At 46.0% G+C, this 27,126-nt stretch overlaps 1 protein-coding gene across 2 annotated transcripts in view; it reads left to right on the top strand.

The window, feature by feature from the left end:
* Positions 1-27,126, top strand: part of LOC133583227 (metabotropic glutamate receptor 4-like) — a 476,432-nt gene that overhangs the window by 362,061 nt on the left and 87,245 nt on the right. For both annotated transcript variants that reach the window (XM_061937371.1, XM_061937363.1), the window contains exon 7: positions 6,112-6,312. In XM_061937371.1, the coding sequence (XP_061793355.1) occupies positions 6,112-6,312 (201 nt within the window). The remainder of the gene's footprint in view (positions 1-6,111; positions 6,313-27,126) is intronic.

The raw sequence follows: 27,126 nt of genomic DNA, 5'->3' as shown, positions 1-27,126 counted from the left end.
CTAACATAATAGTGTGAGAATACAGTCCATAGTGGATCTAACATAATAGTGTGAGTCCAGTCCGTAGTGTATCTAACATAATAGTGTGAGAGTCCAGTCCATAGTGGATCTAACATAATAGTGAGAGTCCAGTCCATAGTGGATCTAACATAATAGTGTGAGAATCCAGTCCATAGTGGATCTAACATAATAGTGTGAGTCCAGTCTGTAGTGTATCTAACATAATAGTGTAAGAGTCCAGTCCATAGTGGATCTAACATAATAGTGTGAGAATCCAGTCCATAGTGGATCTAACATAATAGTGTGAGTCCAGTCCGTAGTGTATCTAACATAATAGTGTGAGAGTCCAGTCCATAGTGGATCTAACATAATAGTGAGAGTCCAGTCCATAGTGGATCTAACATAATAGTGTGAGAGTCCAGTCCATAGTGGATCTAACATAATAGTGAGAGTCCAGTCCATAGTGGATCTAACATAAAAGTGAGAGTCCAGTCCATAGTGGATCTAACATAATAGTGAAAGTCCAGTCCATAGTGGATCTAACATAATAGTGTGAGAGTCCAGTCCATAGTGGATCTAACATAATAGTGAGTGTCCAGTCCAAAGTGGATCTAACATAATAGTGAGAGTCCAGTCCATAGTGGATCTAACATAATAGTGAGAGTCCAGTCCATAGTGGATCTAACGTAATAGTGAGAGTCCAGTCCATAGTGGTTTTAACATAATAGTGAAAGAGTCCAGTCCATAGTGGATCTAACATAATAGTGAGAGTCCAGTCCATAGTGGATCTAACATAATAGTGAAAGAGTCCAGTCCATAGTGGATCTAACATAATAGTGAGAGTCCAGTCCATAGTGGATCTAACATAATAGTGACAGTCCAGTCCATAGTGGATCTAACATAATAGTGAAAGAGTCCAGTCCATAGTGGATCTAACATAATAGTGAGAGTCCAGTCCATAGTGGATCTAACATGATAGTGAGAGTCCAGTCCATAGTGGATCTAACATAATAGTGAAAGTCCAGTCCATAGTGGATCTAACATAATAGTGAAAGAGTCCAGTCCATAGTGGATCTAACATAATAGTGAGAGTCCAGTCCATAGTGGATCTAACATAATAGTGAGAGTCCAGTCCATAGTGGATCTAACATAATAGTGAGAGTCCAGTCCATAGTGGATCTAACATAATAGTGAGAGTCCAGTCCATAGTGGATCTAACATAATAGTGTGAGAGTCCAGTCCATAGTGGATCTAACATAATAGTGAGAGTCCAGTCCATAGTGGATCTAACATAATAGTGAGAGTCCAGTCCATAGTGGATCTAACATAATAGTGAAAGAGTCCAGTCCATAGTGGATCTAACATAATAGTGAGAGTCCAGTCCATAGTGGATCTAACATAATAGTGTGAGAGTCCAGTCCATAGTGGATCTAACATAATAGTGTGAGAGTCCAGTCCATAGTGGATCTAACATAATAGTGAGAGTCCAGTCCATAGTGGATCTAACATTATAGTGAGAGTCCAGTCCATAGTGGATCTAACATAATAGTGAGAGTCCAGTCCATAGTGGATCTAACATAATCGTGAAAGTTCAGTCCACAGTGGATCTAACATAATATTGTGAAAGTCTCAAGGGGAGACAGGTCAGCATTGCAGAGATGTTCCCAACCGATGCACAGGCGAGCGGTCTACGCCTGGTCTCGACTCTGGACAGCCAGCACTTCATCCATGGCCACCGGACCTGTGTCCCCCCTTTCACGAAGGAGAGGGGGGCAGAGGAGATAAGAAAAGAAACGGCAGATCAACTGGTCTAAAAGGGGGTCTACTTAAAGGCTAGAGTATACAAATGAGTTTTAAGATGGGACTTAAATGCATCTACTGAGGTAGCATCTCTAACTGTTACTGCTAGAACATTCCATAGTACTGGAGCCCCAATAGAAAACGCTCTATAGCCCGAAGACTTTTTTGGGGGGGGCTCTAGGAATCACTAATAAGCCGGAGTTCTTTGAAGGCAGATTTCTTGCCGGGACATATGGTACAATACAATCAGCAAGATAGGATGGAGCTGGACCGTGTAGTATTTTATACCTAAGTAGTAAAACCTTAAAGTCACATCTTAAGTGCACAGGAAGTCAGTGCAGGTGAGCCAGTATAGGTGTATATATATGTTTATAAAGGTATATACAGTATAGGTATATATATATGTTTATATATGTTTATAAAGGTATATACAGTTTAGGTATATATATATATATATGTGTATATATGTATATAAAGGTATATACAGTATAGGCAGGCACGTGCACACATAGGGCCCTATGGGTGCTTGAGCCCCTGCCCTTTTTTGCCTCGTCATAAAAAGTGCCCTCTGCCTGTGTGTGTGTGTGTTTTTTTTTTTTTTTTCCTTTAAACAACATTAATAACTTCCTGTCAGGGATGTAAAAAAACCACACAAAAAAACAGCGGTACAAAAACTCCACGTTTTCTTGTAATACCGGGTTGTTTGAGCCTGCCGCTTCCGCCAGAGAGAGAGAGAGAGAGAGGGCGAGTGAGTGAGTAAGTGAGAGGAGAGAGAGTCAGTACTGAGGAGACGTGACAGTGGAGCAACTTAAACCTGTGAGTTATGGTCTAGTCGCCGTTCACTTATTCAGCATCTAATATGGGTAATATTTCAGAAAAACGCTGTATTATTCTATTATTCAATGTGTCAGCTTCTGTTTTTGCCGGACGTCGGAGCACCGCGCATCAATTGAGCACGGCACATCAAATCCGCACAGAGCAGAGCGGATCGTGCGGGACAGGAAGTAGTGTACAAAATACAAAATAAAACACCGGGTTAATTTTCAAAATAAAATGCACTGTGTTTACGGCGGATCACATTTCTCTCACAGTAGAGGTTTAGATATAAAGTTTATTGTGACTTTGCTATTACTGTGTGGGTTAACAAAATAATAATAATAATGATAATAATAACAATAATAAGAATAATAATAATGATAATGATAATAATAATAATTATTATTAATAATAATAATAATTTCAGCATTCTGGGGGTATAAGATGTAGGTTATCTGTTAGGAATATTACCATCTGTATTTAAACTTGATTCATGTTGATTATGCCTGCAGCACAATGCCAAAAAAAAAGAAAGGATACAGAAAAGGAAGGAGAAGGAGCGCCAGGAAGCAGCTAAGGGTAGCAGACCTCTTAATGCATGGCTAAAACCAAGTACTGCACCAGAATTCAAGAAAGACCACAGACCTCAGAAAGTGTCACACCTGAGATGTTGCACTGTTCAATGTTCAATATTAAAGTGCTTATCTTTAACAATAAATAGCCTAATAATAAACCAGTGTTTTGTTGCTTTTCATGTCTTCCAAGCCTATGATAATGTGAATTAACTCATTATGACAATAATTTGTTGACACAAAAGAAATGTCAATCACTTTTACCTACAAAGGACACACAGCTAAGTAGTTAGCTTCCTATTAGCAAATTTAATTTTACATTAATTTCCATATTGTGTAAAGGACCAAAAAAAAATGTCCTGCCCTTTTCTGACTTTGAGCCCCTGCCCCTCTATAATCATGTGCACGTCCCTGAGTATAGGCGTAATATGATACATCTTTCTTGTTCTTGTCAAAAGTCTAGCAGCCGCATTTTGTACCAACCAGCTCGTCACCTCTGCTAATTATTTGACTGCTAACCCGAGTGTGTGCGGCGTGGCGAGCAAAGTCTCAGAGCCCACCAGCTCCGATCAATTAATAACAATCGCGAGCAGCTTTGTAGCAGCCGGAGGCGGGATTAATAAAGTCCTATTGCAATTTATTCCACTGAGCCCGTGAGTGGATTATCTCTGCTCTGCCAATGTACGTCCGCCTAATTCCTCTCCCTCGGCCTCCGTCGGCACGAGGCGGGTTCCCGCGCCCGCCGTGATTAATCACGGCTGCGGCTTTGGTGGAGTCGATGGAAAATGCCAGGCGGTTGTTTGTAGAAGATAATAGCATAAACATGTTGTTTACACTCTCCTTTGGCTGGGGAAATCCACGTCGTTTTCTGTAGAACTGATCAGATTTCCCCAAGGAGAAGACCTCCCACTCTGGATATTGGAATGGATTCCCTCGGACTCAGCGACCGGCATAGTTAGAAGAAGCTAATTGCGGGAGTGAGACCTCCGGAGAAGTAATCTTCTCGCCATGCTTCTCGCCGCTCTGGAAGAAAGGTTGCGATCAGTCCCAGCGGTTTGCTCAAAATCAAAGACAAATTAGAGAATATGCACGTTGTTTTTTGTAGCAAGTCCAAAGATGGTACTTTAGGTGGAAACACACCATTTCTGATCAGGTTTTTTTTAAGTGTAACATTTTGAGCCTCAACGTTGGCGTTATCTCCTTTATCGACCCGTCTCTGTCGCCAGCTGATGGATTTAAGACGTGTCTACAGTTTTTAATGTTTAATCTTTGAATTTTGTTTTCGGGTCACACGTGAAAAAGCCAAAAGCAGTGAAGTTGTCAGGTTGTGTAAATGGTAAATAAAAAGAGAATACAACAAATCCTTTTCAACTTATATTCAATCGAATAGACTGCAAAGACAAGATATTTCATGTTCACACTGAGAAACTTGAGTTTAATGGCAGCAACACATTGCAAAAAAAGGCATTTTTACCAGTGTGTTACATGGCCTTTCCTTTTAACAACACTCAGTAAAGGTTTGGGAACTGAGGAGACACATTTTTGAAGTGGAATTATTTCCCATTCTTGCTTGATGGTACAGCTTAAGTTGTTCAACAGTCTCCCTTCTCATATGTTAGCCTTCATATTGCACCACTGGACTACAGGCAGGCCAGTCTAGTACCTGCACTCTTCTACTATGAAGCCACGCTGTTGTAATACGTGGCTTGGCATTGTCTTGCTGAAATAAGCAGGGGCGTCCATGATAACGTTGCTTGGAGGCCAAACATATGTTACTCCCAAAAGCTGTATGTACCTTTCAGCATTAATGGTGCCTTCACAGATGTGTAAGTTACCCATGTCTTGGCCACTAATACACCCCCATACCATCACACATGCTGCCTTTTACACTTTGACCCTAGAACAGTCCGGATGGTTCTTTTCCTCTTTGGTCCGGAGGACACGACGTCAACAGTTTCCAGGAACAATTTGAAATGTGGACTCGTCAGACCACAGAACACTTTTCCACTTTGCATCAGTCCATCTTAGATGAGCTCGGGCCCAGAGAAGCCGGCGGCGTTTCTGGGTGTTGTTGATAAATGGCTTTGGCTTTGCATAGTAGAGTTTTAACTTGCACTTACAGATGTAGCGACCAACTGTAGTTACTGACAGTGGTTTTCTGAAGTGTTCCTGAGCCCATGTGGTGATATCCTTTACACACTGATGTCGATTTTTGATGCAGTACCGCCTGAGGGATCCAAGGTGCGTAATATCATGGCTTACATGCAGTGATTTCTCCAGATTCTCTGAACCTTTTGATGATATTACGGAGCGTAGATGGTGAAATCCCTAAATTCCTTGCAATAGCTGGTTGAGAAATGTTGTTCTAAACAATTTGCTCAGGCATTTGTTGACAAAGTGGTGACCCTCGCCCCGTCCTTGTTTGTGAATGACTGAGCATTTCATGGAAGCTGCTTTCATACCCAATCATGGCACCCACCTGTTCCCAATTAGCCTGTTCACCTGTGAGATGTTCCAAATAAGTCTTTGACGAGCATTCCTCAACTTTATCAGTCTTTTTTGCCACTCGTGCCAGCTTTTTTTTAAAACATGTTGCAAGCATCAAATTCCAATTTAGCTAATATTTGCAAAAAATAAAGTTTACCAGTTCGAACGTTAAATATCTTGTCTTTGCAGTCTATTCAATTGAATATAAGTTGAAAAGGATTTGCAGTATTCTCTTTTTATTTACCATTTACACAACGTGACAACTTCACTGCTTTTTGGGTTGGTGTATATATACATATACATATACATATATATGTATATGTATATATATATATATATATGTATGCATTGCGGGTTGTGTGCCGTAGTTTGAGGCGCCCTGCAATAAAGCGTCCTATTCTAATATATAGTGTGTTTGTCTTGTGTGTTGTTACAGATCAGGAGCGTATCAGCAAGGATTCAAACTACGAGCAAGAGGGCAAAGTGCAGTTCGTCATCGACGCCGTCTACGCCATGGCTCACGCGCTACACAACATGCACCAGGAGCTCTGCCCGGGCAAAGTGGGCCTGTGCGGCAAGATGGACCCCATCAACGGCACGCACCTGCTCAAGCACATCCGCCGCCTCAACTTTAAAGGTAAGTCGCAATTGACCTTCTCAACAAGAGAGTGACCTTCTTCAAACTGTCAGACTAAGCTCCTGATCTACTAAATGTTTGCATGTATTAAAACACGTGCAAACTGGATGGTGTGCTGATTTTTGCAATACTGCAAATATAATCACTGAGCGGGTTTTTGTGTCTTAGCCTGTCGGGAAGGTCGTGCAAGCTGGCACAGTTAGGCACAAATGGCTGAGAGAAAGGAGGCGATGGCGTTGCAGAAACAGACTATGGAGGGAGAATCCTCCATCCCTGCACCTGCCATCATATTTGTTCTGTCACAAATACATATATGAGACATATTGTCTATTCAGCAATATCATTTTATAATTGTAGCGCTGCTGGATGACTTAAAAAGGAACTGTGGTTTTAGGATGGAATTTTGCCGATCATTCACAAAACTTATAGAAGACAATTCCGCATGTTTTTATTTTTTATGCATTTTAAATATGAAATTAATGCAAAAGTCCGCTTACAATGTTAGTTGCTCTATTTCGCCTATAAAGCCGTTAAAAAAACATCCAAACACCTCCATTAAGGTTTTATATACATGATGTAAATATATATGTCATGTAGTAACATTCATAATAACGTGTAATATATACATGATGTAAGTACATATGTCATGTAGTAACATTCATAATAACATGTAATACATACATGATGTAAGTATGTATGTCATGTAGTAACATTCATAATAACATGTAATATATACATGATGTAATGTAGTAACATTCATAATAACATGTAATATATACATGATGTAAGTATATATGTCATGTAGTAACATTCATAATAACATATAATATATACATGATGTAAATATATATGTCATGTAGTAACATTCATAATAACATGTAATATATACATGATGTAAGTATATATGTCATGTAGTAACATTCATAATAACATGTAATATATACATGATGTAAGTATATATGTCATGTAGTAACATTCATAATAACATGTAATATATACATGATGTAAATATATATGTCATGTAGTAACATTCATAATAACATGTAATATATACATGATGTAAGTATATATGTCATGTAGTAACATTCATAATAACATGTAATATATACATGATGTAAGTATATACGTCATGTAGTAACATTCATAATAACATATAATATATACATCATACATACATCAGGGCTCCGCCATTCATAACGACTATGGAAACTCAAGTCAAGTTTAAACTCAGCAACAACGCCTGCTGTGGCTGATGAGTCGGATGTGGGAGAGGCAAACACGGCCGCATTGACTGCAGAAGTAGCTGGAAGGCACAACTGCAGGAGTGCTTGTCTTCCGGATCGTTCTTTTGTCATTGGCTGTGGCATGGATCTTTTCCTCTCCAGTCTTCAGCTGTTTGTGAAGGACACTGCGCCATTTGCTGCGGTCAGCTGCCGCATCTTCCCTATTTTCAGTGTTTATGTCCAGGGCTTTCATGTCCCGCCTGCAGACATCTTTGAAGCGCAGTTTTGGCTGGCCAACAGATCTCTTGCCAGAGGCCAGTTCGCCATACAGGATGTCCTTCCGGATACGTCCATCCTCCATACGGCACACGTGGCCGAGCCAACGCAGCCTGCGTTCTCTGAGCAGCGTGAACATGGTAAGAGCGTTCCAGGACCTGGGCATTCGTCAGCGCATGTGGAAGGTGGTCTGTTTGCGATCCTGTTTGGAGTATGTTGTCCATGTTTCGCTGCCGTAGAGAAGAGTGCTGACAATGCAGGCGTTGTACACTGCCATCTTGGTAGGAGTTGTCAGCTTCCGGTTCTCGCAGACGCGGGTCGTGAGGCGCCCTAGGTTGTGGCAGCTTTGCCGATCTCACCATCGAGGGACAGATTGTCACTGATGGTGGATCCCAGGTATGTGAATTGGTGTACGACTTCGAGTTGGTCCTCATCGATTGTGAGTGTCCACTTCCTGACCCAGCACATTGGTCTTTTCTAGGCTGATGGTAAGCCCGAAGTCTTTGCAGGCCTGGGAGAATCTGTCCATAAGACACTGGAGCTCTTGTTCAGTGTGCGAAATGATGGCGGCATCATCAGCAAAGAGCATGTCCCTGATGATTGTCTCACGGACTTTGGTCCTTGCTTTAAGACGGGCGTCAGATCTGGTACGTAGATATACCCCTTCTGTTACAGTCCCAATAGCATGTTTGATGAGCAGGGCAAAGACGATGCCGAAAAGGGTAGGAGAAAGGACGCAACCTTGCTTGACTACGCTCTTAATGTCAAATGGGTTGGACATGCTACCTTCATGTCGTCATGAAAAGACCTAATGAGCTTTGGAGGGCATCCAATCGTGGGTAGGATGCTGAAGAGCCTTTCTTTGCTAACCATGTCAAGAGCCTTGGTCAGGTCTATGAAGGATATATTCACAGGGGCTTCTGTTGTTCCCTGCATTTCTCCTGAAGTTGGCGTAGGGAGAATATCTTGTCCACTGTAGAGCGCTTGGCGCGAAAGCTGCATTGAGATTCCAGGTAAACGCGCTCAGCAAGTTTCAGGCGTTGTACACTGCCATCTTGGTAGGAGTTGTCAGCTTCCGGTTCTCCAAGACGCGGGTCGTGAGGCGCCCTAGGGTTGTGGCAGCTTTGTCAATATGTTTGTTGATCTCACCATCGAGGGACAGATTGTCACTGATGGTGGATCCCAGGTATGTGAATTGGTGTACGACTTCGAGTTGGTACTCATCGATTGTGATGGCTGGTGGAGTGTCCACTTTCTGACTCAGCACATTGGTCTTTTCTAGGCTGATGGTAAGCCCGAAGTCTTTGCAGGCCTGGGAGAATCTGTCCATAAGACACTGAAGTTCTTCTTCAGTGTGCAAAATGATGGTGGCATCATCAGCAAAGAGCATGTCCTGGACGATTGTCTCACGGACTTAGGTCCTTGCTTTAAGACGGACTAGGTTGAAAAGTCGGCCGTCAGATCTGGTACGTAGATATACCCCTTCTGTTGCAGTCTCAATAGCATGTTTGATGAGCAGGGCAAAGAAGATGCCGAAAAAGGTAGGAGCAAGGACCCAACTTTGCTTGAGTCCGGTTTTAATGTCAAATGGGTTGGACATGCTACCTTCATGTCGTCATGAAAAGATCTAATGAGCTTTGGAGGGCATCCAATCGTGGGTAGGATGCTGAAGAGCCTTTCTTTGCTAACCATGTCGAAAGCCTTGGTCAGGTCTATGAAGGATATGCACAGGGGCTTCTGTTGTTCCCTGCATTTCTCCTGAAGTTGGCGTAGGGAGAATATCATTTCCACTGTAGAGCGCTTGGCGCGAAAGCCGCATTGAGATTCCTGGTAAACGCGCTCAGCAAGTTTCAGGCGTTGTACACTGCCTTCTTGGTAGCAGTTGTCAGCTTCCGATTCTCCAAGACGCGGGTCGTGAGGCGCCCTAGGGTTGTGGCAGCTTTGTCAATATGTTTGTTGATCTCACCATCGAGGGACAGATTGTCACTGATGGTGGATCCCAGGTATGTGAATTGGTGTACGACTTCGAGTTGGTACTCATCGATTGTGATGGCTGGTGGAGTGTCCATTTTCTGACTCAGCACATTGGTCTTTTCTAGGCTGATGGTAAGCCCGAAGTCTTTGCAGGCCTGGGAGAATCTGTCCATAAGACACTGGAGCTCTTGTTCAGTGTGCGAAATGATGGCGGCATTATCAGCAAAGAGCATGTCTGGGATGATTGTCTCACGGACTTTGGTCCTTGCTTTAAGACGGGCTAGGTTGAAAAGTCGGCCGTCAGATCTGGTACGTAGATATACCCCTTCTGTTGCAGTCCCAATAGCATGTTTGATGAGCAGGGCAAAGAAGATGCCGAAAAGGGTAGGAGCAAGGACGTGACCTTGCTTGACTCCGCTCTTGATGTCAAATGGGTTGGACATGCTACCCTCATACTGGATGGTTGCCTTCATGTCGTCATGAAAAGATCTAATGAGACTATGGAGCTTTGGAGGGCATCCAATCGTGGGTAGGATGCTGAAGAGCCCTTCTCTGCTAACCATGTCGAAAGCCTTGGTCAGGTTTATGAAGGATATGCACAGGGGCTTCTGTTCTTCCCTGCATTTCTCCTGAAGTTGGCGTAGGGAGAATATATTGTCCACTGTAGAGAGCTTGGCGCGAAAGCCGCATTGAGATTCTGGGTAAACGCGCCCAGCAAGTTTCAGGCGTTGTACACTGCCATCTTGGTAGGAGTTGTCAGCTTCCGGTTCTCCAAGACGCGGGTCGTGAGGCGCCCTAGGGTTGTGGCAGCTTTGTCAATACATTTGTTGATCTCACCATCGAGGGACAGATTGTCACTGATGGTGGATCCCAGGTATGTGAATTGGTGTACGACTTCGAATTGGTACTCATCGATTGTGATGGCTGGTGGAGTGTCCACTTTCTGACTCGGCACATTGGTCTTTTCTAGGCTGATGGTAAGCCCGAAGTCTTTGCAGGCCTGGGAGAATCTGTCCATAAGACACTGGAGCTCTTGTTCAGTGTGCGAAATGATGGCGGCATCATCAGCAAAGAGCATGTCTCGGATGATTGTCTCACGGACGTTGGTCCTTGCTTTAAGATGGACTAGGTTGAAAAGTCGGCCGTCAGATCTGGTACGTAGATATACCCCTTCTGTTGCAGTCCCAATAGCATGTTTGATGAGCAGGGCAAAGAAGATGCCCAAAAGGGTAGGAGCAAGGACGCAACCTTGCTTGACTCCGGTCTTGATGTCAAATGGGTTGGACATGCTACCCTCATACTGGATGGTTGCCTTCATGTCGTCATGAAAAGATCTAATGAGACTATGGAGCTTTGGAGGGCATCCAATCGTGGGTAGGATGCTGAAGAGCCCTTCTCTGCTAACCAGGTCAAAAGCTTTGGTCAGGTCTATGAAGGATATGTACAGGGGCTTCTGTTATTCCCTGCATTTTCCTGAAGTTGGCGTCGGGAGAATATCATGTCCACTGTAGAGCACTTGGCGCGGAAGCCGCATTGAGATTCCGGGTAAACGCGCTCAGCAAGTTTCTGAAGGCGCACAAGCACAACACGATATTCAGGAGGGAGATGCCAAGATATATATGTATGCATATATATATATATATATATATATATATATATATATATATATAACAGACATTACAATGGCTTGTCTGTTCTATTCGTCCATGCTGGCCCTCATATCCAAATTTTCCCTTTCCAGCTTTTCAATGATGTGATCCATCTTGCGATTCAGTTCAGAAATCGCCCCATTCTGAGATGTCACAGCCCGGCCCAAACCTTCCATTGTGACGAACAGCCTTTAGGCCCCTTGAGTGGCTGCCATCGTCCTACGAATCAGAGCAATGCCCAGCCCAATCAGCAGGTGCCTCGCGATCACGGTTCCAAATAGGTAGATGTCTTCCACGTCCTCAATGGAAAGGACTGAGAGGCACAAGATTCTCCATTTATCCCAGGAATCTCTCACGTACCCCGCAGCAACGGTTTCACCAGGGCAGCCAGGCTCCCCAGAACCTCTTTTCCTCGTCGAATAGATTTTGTCAATTGAGTCGAGAGTCCAGCTGATCATTTCCATGTCTGATGTTTAGATTTGGAGGACAGCGCAAAGAAAGAGGCTTCAAAAAAGTGTAGACAAGACAAAAACAAAGAGAGCAAGCAGGGAGAAGAAGGGAGCGGCAAAACATGTGACCGCCCTCACCAGTGGCAAGACAGAAAAGATACATATATATATATTTGTTCGGTCAGGAAAAACACAGAGGCTATTTCATCCCGACAAGCCTGTTTCACAAGTTTCTCTGCTCTTCAGGGGATATTTTTTTAAATCCCCTGAAGAGCAGATAGTAGATCAGGCACTAAATATATCCCTTCAATAATTCTGATTCAAAACAGATGAGTTCGACCACATCAGATCCGTGTCTAATTAAAATAACGTCATTGTTCAGTAAAATGAATACGCATGTAAAACCGTTGTTGTTGTCACATGTTTATCAGTGGACAACAATAGCATGTCAATGGTGTTATAATTCAGTACAAATACTTTTTTTCACCTTCTTTTTTCAGCTTTCCACCTTCCACAAATCTTCCACTGATAGTCTCCAAACTTCTCTGTCACTTTAGTTTCATTTTGTCAGATTATCGCTTACGAGGACCTCGGGACATTTTGTGACATTCGGTTTTTTATGTTCCCTCCGTTTCGGCCGTGTTAAATGAGCAGAGGTGAAGCTTGCTAGAGACGTTTTAGAATTGTCACCCGTGTCCCTTAAGTTGGTGTAAAACTGAAAAGCTGCACAAGAACCTGACACATTTCTTCCTAATGACCAATTGATCCATCCATCCATCCATCCATCTTCTTCCGCTTATCCGAGGTCGGGTCGCGGGGGCAGCAGCCTAAGCAGGGAAGCCCAGACTTCCCTCTCCCCAGCCACTTCGTCCAGCTCCTCCCGGGGGATTCCGAGGCGTTCCCAGGCCAGCCGGGAGACATAGTCTTCCCAACGTGTCCTGGGTCTTCCTCGTGGCCTCCTACCGGTCGGACATGCCCTAAACACCTCCTTAGGGAGGCGCTCGGGTGGCATCCTGACCAGATGCCCGAACCACCTCATCTGGCTCCTCTCGATGTGGAGGAGCAGCGGCTTTACTTTGAGCTCCCCCCGGATGGCAGACCTTCTCACCCTATCTCTAAGGGAGAGCCCCGCCACCCGGCGGAGGAAACTCATTTCGGCCGCTTGTACCCGTGATCTTGTCCTTTCGGTCATAACCCAAAGCTCATGACCATAGGTGAGGATGGGAACGTAGATCGACCGGTAAATTGAGAGCTTTGCCTTCTGGCTCAGCTCCTTCTTCACCACAACGGATCGATACAGCGTCCGCATTACTGAAGACGCCGCACCGATCCGCCTGTCGATCTCACGATCCACTCTTCCCTCACTCGTGAACAAGACTCCGAGGTACTTGAACTCCTCCACTTGGGGCAAGATCTCCTCCCCAACCCGGAGATGGCACTCCACCCTTTTCCGGGCGAGAACCATGGACTCGGACTTGGAGGTGCTGATTCTCATCCCAGTCGCTTCACACTCAGCTGCGAACCGATCCAGTGAGAGCTGAAGATCCTGGCCAGATGAAGCCATCAGGACCAAATCATCTGCAAAAAGCAGAGACCTAATCCTGCAGCCACCAAACCGGATCCCCTCAACGCCTTGACTGCGCCTAGAAATTCTGTCCATAAAAGTTATGAACAGAATCGGTGACAAAGGGCAGCCTTGGCGGAGTCCAACCCTCACCGGAAACGTGTCCGACTTACTGCCGGCAATGCGAACCAAGCTCTGACACTGATCATACAGGGAGCGGACCGCCACAATCAGACAGTCCGAAACCCCATACTCTCTGAGCACTCCCCACAGGACTTCCCGAGGGACACGGTCGAATGCCTTCTCCAAGTCCACAAAGCACATGTAGACTGGTTGGGCAAACTCCCATGCACCCTCAAGGACCCTGCCGAGAGTATAGAGCTGGTCCACAGTTCCACGACCAGGACGAAAACCACACTGTTCCTCCTGAATCCGAGGTTCGACTATCCGGCGTAGCCTCCTCTCCAGTACACCTGAATAGACCTTACCGGGAAGGCTGAGGAGTGTGATCCCACGATAGTTAGAACACACCCTCCGGTTCCCCTTTTTAAAGAGAGGAACCACAACCCCGGTCTGCCAATCCAGAGGTACTGCCCCCGATGTCCACGCGATGCTGCAGAGTCTTGTCAACCAAGACAGCCCTACAGCATCCAGAGCCTTAAGGAACTCCGGGCGGATCTCATCCACCCCCGGGGCCTTGCCACCGAGGAGCTTTTTAACTACCTCAGCAACCTCAGCCCCAGAAATAGGAGAGCCCACCACAGATTCCCCAGGCACTGCTTCCTCATAGGAAGACGTGTTGGTGGGATTGAGGAGGTCTTCGAAGTATTCCCTCCACCGATCCACAACTTCCGCAGTCGAGGTCAGCAGAACACCATCCGCACCATACACGGTGTTGGTAGTGCACTGCTTCCCCTTCCTGAGGCGGCGGATGGTGGTCCAGAATCGCTTCGAAGCCGTCCGGAAGTCGTTTTCCATGGCTTCCCCGAACTCCTCCCATGTCCGAGTTTTTGCCTCCGCGACCGCTGAAGCCGCACACCGCTTGGCCTGTCGGTACCTGTCCGCTGCCTCAGGAGTCCCATGAGCCAAAAGAACCCGATAGGACTCCTTCTTCAGCTTGACGGCATCCCTCACCGCCGGTGTCCACCAACGGGTTCTAGGATTACCGCCACGACAGGCACCAACTACCTTGCGGCCACAGCTCCAATCAGCCGCCTCGACAACAGAGGTGCGGAACATGGTCCACTCGGACTCAATGTCCAGCACCTCCCTCGTGACATGTTCAAAGTTCTTCCGGAGGTGGGAATTGAAACTCTCTCTGACAGGAGACTCTGCCAGACGTTCCCAGCAAACCCTCACAATGCGTTTGGGCCTGCCAGGTCTGTCCGGCATCCTCCCCCACCATCGCAGCCAACTCACCACCAGGTGGTGATCGGTAGAAAGCTCCGCCCCTCTCTTCACCCGAGTGTCCAAAACATGAGGCCGCAAATCCGATGACACAACTACAAAGTCGATCATGGAACTGCGGCCTAGGGTGTCCTGGTGCCAAGTGCACATATGGACACCCTTATGCTTGAACATGGTGTTCGTTATGGACAATCCGTGACGGGCACAAAAGTCCAATAACAAAACACCACTTGGGTTCAGATCCGGGCGGCCATTCTTCCCAATCACGCCTCTCCAGGTTTCACTGTCGTTGCCAATATGAGCGTTGAAGTCCCCCAGTAGAACAAGGGAATCACCCGGGGGAGCACTCTCAAGTACTCCCTCGAGTGAATCCAAAAAGGGTGGGTACTCTGAGCTGCTGTTTGGCGCGTAAGCGCAAACAACAGTCAGGACCCGTCCCCCCACCCGAAGGCGGAGGGAAGCTACCCTCTCGTCCACCGGGTTGAACTCCAACATGCAGGCTCTGAGCCGGGGGGCAACAAGAATTGCCACCCCAGCCCGTCGCCTCTCACTGCTGGCAACGCCAGAGTGGAAGAGAGTCCATCCCCTCTCGAGAGAACTGGTTCCAGAGCCCTTGCTGTGCGTCGAGGTGAGTCCGACTATATCCAACCGGAACTTCTCTACCTCGCGCACTAGCTCAGGCTCCTTCCCCCCCAGCGAGGTGACGTTCCACGTCCCAAGAGCTAGCTTCTGTAGCCGAGGATCGGACCGCCAAGTGCCCTGCCTTCGGCTACCGCCCAGCTCACATTGCACCCGACCTCTATGGCCCCTGCTATGGGTGGTGAGCCCATTGGAGGGGGGACCCACGTTGCCTCTTCGGGCTGTGCCCGGCCGGGCCCCATGGGGACAGGCCCGGCCACCAGGCGCTCGCCATCGTGCCCCAACTCCGGGCCTGGCTCCGGAGGGGGGCCCCGGTGACCCGCGTCCGGGCGAGGGAAATCTGAGTCTCGGTTCTTGCATTTCCATAGAAGTCTTCGAGCTGCTCTTTGTCTGATCCCTCACCTAGGACCTGTTTGCCTTGGGAGACCCTACCAGGGGGCATGGAAGCCCCCGGACAACATAGCTCCTAGGATCATTGGGACACGCAAACTCCTCTACCACGTTAAGGTGGCAGCTCAGAGAGGAGTGACCAATTGATGTCCATCAAAAATGCCATTTTTGAGGACTTGTTTATCGTAACATCAACTAATGCATTTCTTCATGTTCAATGTTCAATTCTTGGCTTTTAAAATGTACTTTGATATACAGAATGTCCACCAGATGAAGCCACTTGTTCCCATTCAAAGCATGCAGCAAAGAAAAAAACACATTGTTTCCTGCAAGGGTGCCTGGCTACAGTAATTGTCTTGAAGTTGGATACGGGTAGGGATGTATATCGTGAGGATTGTCTCCATACCGATACCATTATCAATATCCCTTATCGATACCGGTATTTATTGGTACACTTATCGGTACTATATGTAATTTGTGTAAAAAAACAAGTGAAAAAAAATCATTTTTTAGTAGTATTTTAGTAGCACAATAGATTGTACACCAGCAACATTATGTAACATCTCACAGCAGGGAAGTCTTTTATCAACACCTGATTTTGAAGTCTTAAACAAGTCAACGTTGTGAGAATTGCAGTTGTTTTTATTTTGTTTTAACTTTTAAAGATCACACAGATCCATCATTGTGTTTCTATTCTTTACAATCACACTCAGCTGACACCTTCATAACAATATGTAATATGTACAATATACACACTGCAAGTATATATATAATGTAGTAACAGACACCTTCATAACAATATGTAATATGTACAATATACACACTGCAAGTATATATATAATGTAGTAACAGACACCTTCAATACAATATGTAATATGTACAATATACACACTGCAAGTATATATATAATGTAGTAACAGACACCTTCATAACAATATGTAATACGTACAATATACACACTGCAAGTATATATATAATGTAGTAACAGACACCTTCATAACAATATGTAATATGTACAATATACACATGTGGAGAGGGGCGTCGTTCGCGCGTTCCCTGCAGGCGGGGTGTGTGCGGAGGCCGGCCATGAAGCAGCAGACAGGTGAGTGGATGACTCAGCTGGAACGAGTTATCTAATCACCTGTTCCTTTATTAAGCAGCGTCGGAGACCATGAGAGCAGAGGGGCCCTGGAAAGCAGCTGAAAAGCCACGGAAGAGTGCTGAAAAGCCGAAGAGAGAGACATTGTGAGGAGGAGGAGAGCTGAAAAGCCGACAGAGACTTGTGTGAGAATTGAATTAAAAGAATTGTAAAACGCCGACCCAAAGTGTTGTGCCCTTTCCTGTGGTCCCAGAAGAACCCGAGACAGAGACGTCTTCACAGTGGCGCCCAACAAGACGGACCACAGAAAATGTCGACAACATCCCCGCTGGAGGCGCTGGGCCAAGTGCTGGCCGAGGTGTCAACGGCAAGCCGGCAGCAGACACAGGTGCTGCAGGCATTAATGGACAGAGCTGAGGCGGCGGGAGGAATGTCCGCCATGAAACGCATGGTGGAGGGGGAGGACCCCCAGACATTCCTCGATGTCTTTGAGGCCACGGCGACATCGTGCAGGTAGCCAGAGGAGGAATGGGGCGCGAAGCTGCTGCCGCTCCTGGTGGGGGAGGCGCAGCGGGCGGTGGTGAGTCTCCCGGCGTCCGCCCGCATGCAGTATACAAACTTGCGCTGTGCCATACTAGATCGGGTCGGCAGCAGCCCCGAAGACCATCGCCGGAAGTTCCGGGCCATGATGTTGGGACAAGGGGACCGGCCCTTCGTACTGGCATTCCAACTCCGAGACGCAGCAACTCGTTGGCTCCAGCCAAATGGACTGGACCCAAAAATGCTGGAGGCCATCATCCTGGAGCGATTCGTGGAGGCAATCCCGGCCAGGACCTCCGCGTGGGTATGGTACCACAGCCCCCCGGACGTCAAAGCTGCGGTGAAACTGGCGGAGGAACACCTGGCAGTACAGCGGGAGACAACACCCAAAACGGCCAAGGGACCCACCCCAGCACCCCGCCGACGACTCGCCCCGCTCTGGGGGGGGGTGGAGGGAGAGTCTCCGCAGTGGCAACCAAGCCAGCCTGAGCCACCCGGAGCCAGCGAACAGGTTCACCACACGGACATAAAAAAAGAACACGCACACACACACACCCAGAGACAGACGACAAAGGGGGGGACACGGGGTCATAAAATGTCTATGATTTGTGCATTGCAGGGTACCGACACTGCGGGGAGAGGGCTTCCCTCGCAGATGGCACCTCAAACCCCAGGGCCGGTGTGCTGGAGGTGCGGACGGCCCGGGCACGTGCGCCGGGAGTGCTCCCTAATGGAGGTGGGGCAGGTGTTGCGGGTTGTCGGGCCTCCAGCACCCGCCCCCGATCGGGGGGAGACGTACTGTGTCCCGGTAAAGGTACAAGGGGGTACATATCGGGCGATGGTGGATTCGGGCTGCAAACAGTCCATGATCCACCAAAACCTGGTTTGGCCCGGGGCGTTGAGGCAGGCGACACGGGTGAAAATTAGGTGTATTCATGGGGATGTGCACGAGTACCCTATGGTGGCAGTGGAAATTATATATAAGGAACAAAAGCATAAAGTTAAGGTTGCCGTAAGCGCGCAACTTACGCACCCCGTAATTCTAGGGACGAATTGGCCGGGATTTAACCATTTGGTGACACAATGTGTGGGGTTGCGTTCACGGACAGTAGGCGAGGGGAGTATCCGCGCGGTTCTCAGCGGCGACGCGGCTTCATCCGGGGCTGCCGAGCGGGAGCCGGTGGGGGCTTCGCGGGAGGCCCCCCCGGTCCCCCGGTGGCAACCTACTGAGGACTTTCCCCTCGAGCAGTCCCGTGATGAAACCTTGCGCGAGGCCTGGGACCAGGTGGATTATATTGACGGTCAGCTGGTGCGCCCGGGGAAAGCGCGGGTATTCCCCCATTTTTCAATTATTAGGGATAGATTATACAGAGTGGGCCGTGACACTCAAACCAGGGAGGAACACACCCAGTTGTTGGTGCCAAAACACCGCCGGGAAATGGTTTTCCAGGCGGCGCATTTTAATCCCATGTCTGGCCACTTAGGGTATGATAAAACACTTAATCGGGTAATGGTCCGATTCTATTGGCCAGGCCTCCGGGCAGACGTGCGCCGTTGGTGCGCTGCCTGTCCGGACTGCCAGCTGGTGAACCCAGCGGCCACCCCAAAGGCGCCCTTGCGCCCATTACCGCTTATGGAGGTCCCGTTCGAAAGAATTGGGATGGACCTCATCGGACCATTCCACCCGAGCACACGGGGATACCGCTTTGTGTTAGTCCTGGTGGATTATGCAACGCGTTATCCCGAAGCAGTACCTTTGCGCTCCATCTCTGCCAAGAGTGTTGCGCAAGCGCTGTTTCAGGTCATCTCCCGAGTTGGAATCCCGAAAGAGATTCTGACTGACCAAGGCACGTCCTTTATGTCGCGCACGATAAAGGAACTCTACGGGTTACTGGGAATTAAAGCGATCCGCACCAGTGTATACCATCCGCAAACGGATGGGCTGGTGGAGAGATTAAATAAAACGCTGAAAACCATGATCCGTAAGTTTATGCACGACGACAAACAGAATTGGGATAAATGTTTGGACCCCCTAATGTTTGCGATGCGGGAGGTACCCCAGGCCTCTGTTGGTTTTGCACCTTTTGAGTTGTTGTACGGCCGGAGGCCTCGCGGAGTGCTGGACGTCATTAAAGAAAGCTGGGAGGAGGGTCCAAGCTCCAGCAAGAATGAAATTCAATACGTCATGGACATGCGAGCAAAACTCCACAAGGTGGGGCACTTGTCACGTGAGAATTTGCTCCGTGCCCAAGAACGTCAGCGGCGCACGTATAACAGGGGGACCCAACTACGCAAATTCACACCGGGAGAAAAAGTACTTGTATTGCTTCCAACCTCAAACTCCAAATTACTTGCAAAGTGGCAGGGACCCTTTGAGGTCGCACGGCAAGTGGGTGATGTCGATTATGAGGTTTGGCGCTCGGACCGACGCGGAGACACTCAGATCTATCATTTGAACCTGAGATGATGTCATCATCCAGAGTAGCAGCTGGGAACAACACATGCGGCGAGTGGGGGCGGTGCTCGAGTCCCTGAGGCGGGCAGGGCTCACCGCCAACCCGGCAAAGTGCGCGGTTGGCCGGAGGGAGGTACAGTATCTGGGGTACCACTTGGGAGGGGGACAGGTGCGGCCGCAGGTAGACAAAACAGCGGCAATCGCGGCCTGTCCACCCCCCAAGACGAAAAAAGAGGTGAGGCAGTTTTTGGGACTGGCGGGCTATTACCGGCGGTTCATTCCCCGGTTCGCGGACTTAACCGGCCCACTGACTGACCTCACCCGAAAGGGTGCTCCAGAACTGGTCCAGTGGACGGAGCAGTGCCAGCGGGGGTTTGAGAAGGTAAAAACAGCACTCTGCGAGGAGCCGGTGCTGCACATGCCTAATTTTGACATCCCTTTCTGTCTGCAGGCGGACGCGTCGGGCCGGGGACTGGGGGCGGTGCTGTCTCAGCGGGTGGGGGACGTCGACCGCCCCGTGCTGTATATCAGCCGGAAACTCTCGGACCGGGAGGCAAGGTACAGCACGGTGGAGAGGGAGTGCCTTGCCATCCGGTGGGCGGTCGGGGCCCTCCGCTACTACCTGTTGGGGCGTGCCTTCAGTCTCTGCTCAGACCACAAACCTCTCCAGTGGCTCCATCGCATGAAGGACGCCAACGCACAGATCACCCGGTGGTATCTGGCATTACAGCCCTATAACTTCCGGGTGGTCCACAGGCCGGGCGCGCAGATGGCCGTGGCCGATTTTCTCTCTCGGCCCGCTATAGGGGTTGGGGGGAGTGAGCGCGGCCGGACGGCTGCCCCGCCTCAAATCTGGCGGTGGAGGCATGTGGAGAGGGGCGTGGTTCGCGCGTTCCCTGCGGGCGGGGTGTGTGCGGAGGCCGGCCATGAAGCAGCAGACAGGTGAGTGGATGACTCAGCTGGAACGAGTTATCTAATCACCTGTTCCTTTATTAAGCAGCGTCGGAGACCATGAGAGCAGAGGGGACCTGGAAAGCAGCTGAAAAGCCACGGAAGAGTGCTGAAAAGCCGAAGAGAGAGACATTGTGAGGAGGAGGAGAGCTGAAAAGCTGACAGAGACTTGTGTGAGAATTGAATTAAAAGAATTGTAAAACGACGACCCAAAGTGTTGTGCCCTTTCCTGTGGTCCCAGAAGAACCCGAGACAGAGACGTCTTCACAACACACTGCAAGTATATATATAATGTAGTAACAGACACCTTCATAACAATATGTAATATGGACAATGTACACACTAAGTATTTATATAATGTAGTGACAGACACCTTCATAACAATATGTAATATGGACAATATACACACTGCAAGTATATATATAATGTAGTAACAGACACCTTCATAACAATATGTAATATGGACAATATACACACTAAGTATATATATAATGTACTAACAGACACCTTCATAACAATATGTAATATGTACAATATACACACTGCAATTATATATATAATGTAGTAACAGACACCTTCATAACAATATGTAATATGGACAATATACACACTGCAAGTATATATATATATATAATGTACTAACAGACACCTTCATAACAATATGTAATATGTACAATATACACACTGCAAGTATATATATAATGTAGTAACAGACACCTTCATAACAATATGTAATATGTTCAATATTTACCCTATTTTGGTCATTTTAATAATTGCCGGACCTAATTACCCCGCGTTTCCGTAGCAACACACTTCCGACTTCTGCCAACAAATGTGTGTTCCTACTTCCAGAAACAAACGCGAGTGTGTTGCCTAATCATGGCAGACTTGGTAACAAACAACGAAGACGACTATTTTTGGACCAATGAGTATTCACAACCTTATCTTTTTGAAGCTGAATATACTGAGGACGAACTACTGCTTATAGAAGCCAGCACGAAGGAAGAGTGAGACGTTGGAGCAGACGGGAACTGAAAGAGTGAAGTGAAAGTGACTCTAAGCTCCAAAATGTGTAATTTGAAGGCATGCTATTTCAACATAAATGGAGTTCTTAACCAGATAAACTAGGGGAAAAAAAACATGCCCGGACAGCTGGATTAAACAGAATCACACTTTATATCGATCATGATAGCACGGCATGCGTGTTATTACAACTACAGTACATACCCTACAGTACTTTATGTAATATGATTGTTCATGTTTTTCACTCAGTACAGATTGTTGTCCTATCACAGTGTTGTCCGTTACAAATTCAAACGTGTTTTGTGCTGACGTGGAAGCTAGCTTTCCGAAGTTGGCTTTTACGGCTAATACCGTATCACGCTGATGTGTTACTACGCTAGAAAAAGAGTTACAGAACGTAAATTAAATATTGTTGACGCTTTTTGAATGCATTTTTAAAGTGATTTAGTGGTAGAATTGATTACTAACATTAGCTGTGTCGCTAGTGTTTTATATTTGATGGTCGCGTGATGGGTCATGAGCCAAGGAGAGGCTAACGAGGAATCGTCGAACAAAAAGCTTTATTTGTTTCAGCCAGCCTCAGACTGGAACTGCAGCTTCCAGGAGAAAGAGTTGACCGGATTACTCTTCTGATGTCCTCTCGGACCACGGTGACTAAATACCCTCTCCCGAAGACCCGCACTCTTTGTAACTCTAGCCTTGGAGCCGGTCAGTCTGGCCAGTCAATCTTTCCTTGAAATTATTCCTCTGATCATTTTGAGTCGGGTGACCGCCGACCCCTATCCTCTACTCCTATCTGTGGGGGCTTCCTACCAGATGTTCTCTCTCAGTCGTCCTCAGACGAGCTTCCATCGGAGTCTCCAATCGTTCCGGTTCTCCATACACCCAGCCAGCTCCGTAGAGCTTTCAGCTCCCGCATCTTTCTTCAGGGTGTCCATGTACGTTTGCGCGGGACGTCCTCGCGATCGATGCCTGTGCGTTGGTTCTCATAGGACCAGCCTGCTGGCCGGGAGCTCCCGATGTCTGTGGCAGTGGCCGGCCAACCTCATCCTCCGAGCTGTTGCCTTCTTGCTGAGACTCGGCAGTTTCCCGTACAGGTCCTTGTTGGTGATGTGGATGTTCTGGTCCACATTTAGAACAGCTTGTATCGTTCTGGTGTAGCACCCATCTAGGGACTTCTGCAGGGTGGATGTCAGAGTCCAGCTTTCACAGCCATACAGGAGGACAGACTCCACAGTGGCGTAGACTAGACTCAGCTTTATATGTCGGGGGAGATCTGAGCGCCACACTCTTGACATACCGTTCAGGGCCCTCCACGCTAGTGCCTTCCTGACCTTAAGGTCTCGTTCTGTGGAGTTCATCCAGGAACCCAAGTACTTGAAGTCATTGACCTCTCGCAGAGCGTTGCCATCTGATGTTGTTATTGGCGGGTGGTCCATGTGTAGGTTATAGGTGATTACCTCACTCTTCTTCATGCTAACCTTTGCATCTAATTTTACACTTTATTTTCTATTTCTACAGCCATACACCTTAGAGTCATACAACTTGGTGTGTGAAACAAGCTCACTGGTAGCATATTAACATTAGCATGTTAGCATGCTACCATTAAAGTGCAAGCTTTTTCAGCTAATTTTGCTACCGTTTACCCTACAGTCATTTAACCTTGTATGTGACACTTGTTAACTGTTAGCATGCTAGCGTTAGCATGCTAACATTAATGTGCTAACTTATTTAGCTAATTTTAAATGTTTTACTCTAGCCTTACACCTTAGAGTCATATAACTTGGCATGTGATAAAAAGCAAAATTTTAGCATGGTATCATTAGCTTGCTAACATGCTAACATTAGCCTGCTAACATTTTGAGCTGGTTTTGGGACCGTTTACCCCAGAGTCATACAAATGGGTGTGTGACACTTGTTAACTGTTAGGATGCAAAAAAGCATGCTAGCATGCTAACTTAAGCATGCTAACCTTTGCATCTAATTTCACACTTTATTTTCTAATTCCGCAGCCATACACCTTAGAGTCATACAACTTGGTATGTGAAACAAGCTAACTGTTAGCATATTAACATTAGCATGTTACCATTAAAGTGCAAAGTTTTTTCAGCTAATTTTGCTACCGTTTACCCTACAGTCATTTAACCTGGTATGTGACACTTGTTAGCTGTTAGCATGCTAACGTTAGCATGCTAACATTAATATGCTAACTTTTTTAGCTAATTTTACACTTTTTACTCTAACTCCCTAGTCTTACACCTTAGAGTCATATAACTTGGCATGTGACAAGAGCTAAATGTTAGCATGGTATTGTTAGTTTGATAACATGCTAACATGTTGAGCTGGTTTTGCAACCGCTTACCCCAGAGTCATATAAATGGGTGTGTGACACTTGTTAACTGTTAGGATGCAAAAAAGCATGCTAGGAAGCTAACATAAGCATGCTAACCTTTGCATCTAATTTTACACTTTATTTTCTATTTCTACAGCCATACACCTTAGAGTCATACAACTTGGTATGTGAAACAAGCTAACTGTTAGCATATTAACATTAGCATGTTAGCATGCTACCATTAAAGTGCCAGCTTTTTCAGCTAATTTTGCTACCGTTTACCCTACAGTCATTTTACCTGGTATGTGACACTTGTTATCTGTTAGCATGCTAATGTTAGCATGCTAACATTAATGTGCTAACATTTTTAGTTAATTTTACACTTTTTACTCTAATTCCCTAGCCTTACACCTTAGAGTCATATAACTTGGCATGTGACACGAGCTAAATGTTAGCATGGTAACGTTAGCTTGATAACATGCTAACATTTTGAGCTGGTTTTGCGACCGCTTACCCCAGAGTCATACAAATGGGTGTGTGACACTTATCAACTGTTAGGATGCAAAAAAGCATGCTAAACTTTGCATCTAATTTCACACTTTATTTTCTATTTCTACAGCCATACACCTTAAGAGTCTTCCAACTTGGTGTTAAACAAGCTAACTGTTAGCATAATAACATTAGCATGTTAGCATGCTACCATTGAAGTGCAAGCTTTTTCAGCTAATTTTGCTACCGTTTACACTAAAGTCATTTAACCTGGTATGTGACACTTGTTAACTGTTAGCATGCTAATGTTAGCATGCTAACATTAATATGCTAACTTTTTTAGCTAATTTTACACTTTTTACTCTAATTCCCTAGCCTTACACCTTAGAGTCATACAACTTGGTATATGAAACATGCTGACTGTTATCATGCTATCGTTAGCACACATGCTAAGCGTTAGCATTTTGATGTAAACATGCTACTGTTTTAGGCTAGCTCTGTAGCTCTTTTTGTACAGTTACACCAAAAACTCACAGAATCAGACACTCGGCGGCTTCCAGGGCACAGATAGCAGGCCCATTAAAATATCCGCAATACTTTTCGAGTTATTGTTTGAACCCTATTTACAGGAATAAATACCAAAGTCATTAGTCTTTGCCACCATGCCATACCCTGAAAGAGCCTTCACTGACTCCCCTTGCTTGTGTTTTGCATTTCCTCCAAGAAGCGATCTGTCAGGTTGACATTTCTGACGCACGTATTCATTATTCTTTTATTCACACACAAAAACCGCTGATCCGCGGTTCCTCCCGGAAAATAAAAAAATGGGAGGCAGGGGGAGGGGAAGCAATTGAAGACAATTATTTTCTTTCACAGGGACCGGAGTGCAGTGTTTGTACGGATAAATTATTCATTTGAAGTCGCTCTGCGTGAGATATTTTGGTTCTAATGTGTACTTGTTGCATTGGCAGAATGTCAATGAAATGTTTCATGCACAAGTCAGAAGGAATATTTAACTCATTATTTTGACTTTTACGGTGAAGGACTGGTTATACGTGCGTCTTACCTTTTGAATTATCTCAGCTAACATGAAGAATATTTATACATTTTATTCTTCCGTATCTTTAACTACTAGAAAGTGCCAAGTACTTATTACTTACCCAAAAATGATTTGTACCCTAAAAATGTTCTGCAGTTAAATACGGCGTTTAAAAAGCGATCAATTCCAAGTTTAATGGTTGGCATTAAGTAGCAGACGATTTTTAAACCCTTAAAGTATCTTGTTAACCTGAAAGGACTACAATTAGTCTTCGAGACAGAGACTCCACTCTTGACTTTCAGCTTACCTCATACTTGGGGGGGTGCTGTGTCACGGTTGTAGAGATTTTAGGTGCAGATGAACGAGGAAGCAGCGTGCAGTTAAAAAGATTAATGATTAAACAAAGTGGAAACCAAACGAAATGCTGGAACACAGCAAAAACACTTACAAAGAATGTGGAAGCAGACGGCGTCCACAAAGTAGGTGCGTACTTGATCTCAGCAGAGACGTCTCAGAGACGACAAAGGCTGTAGAGATTTTAAGTGCAGACGAACGAGGAGGACTTGTGCAGTAAAAAAAAAAGGGTATTTAATGATTAATCAAACAAACAGGGAAGTGTGGACAGACTATGAAGGAAACATAACGGAATTCTGGAACACAGCAAAAACACCTACAATGAATGTGGAGCAAACAGCATCCACAAAGTACGTGCGCACTTGATCTCAGCATGGAAAGACTCATCAATAGTGAATAATGTCCCGCAAGCTCAATTTATATCGTGCTGATTAACAATAGAAAACAGGTGAGGGGGAAAAGCGCTCACTGGCAGGTGTGTGAGACGACAACGGCTGTAGAGATTTTAAGTACAGACGAACGAGGAGGAATTGTGCATAAAAAAAAAGGGTATTTAATGATTAAACAAACACACAGGGAAGTGTTCTGACTGGACAGACTATGAAGGAAAAATAACGAAATTCTGGAACACAGCAAAAACACTTACAAGGAAGGTGGAGCATACATATATATATATACATACAGGATACATATATATATATATGTATATATATATATATATATATATATATATATATATATATATATATATATATATATATATATATATATACAAACCCTGTTTCCATATGAGTTAGGAAATTGTGTTAGATGTAAATATAAACGGAATACAATGATTTGCAAATCAATTTCAACCCATATTCAGTTGAATATGCTACAACGACAACATATTTGATGTTCAAACTGATTAACATTTTTTTTTTGTTGCAAATAATCATTAACTTTAGAATTTGATGCCAGC

The sequence above is a fragment of the Nerophis lumbriciformis genome, linkage group LG03 (assembly GCF_033978685.3).
Source record: "Nerophis lumbriciformis linkage group LG03, RoL_Nlum_v2.1, whole genome shotgun sequence".
Taxonomy (NCBI): domain Eukaryota; kingdom Metazoa; phylum Chordata; class Actinopteri; order Syngnathiformes; family Syngnathidae; genus Nerophis; species Nerophis lumbriciformis.
This window is presented reverse-complemented; position numbering and strand designations above follow the sequence as displayed.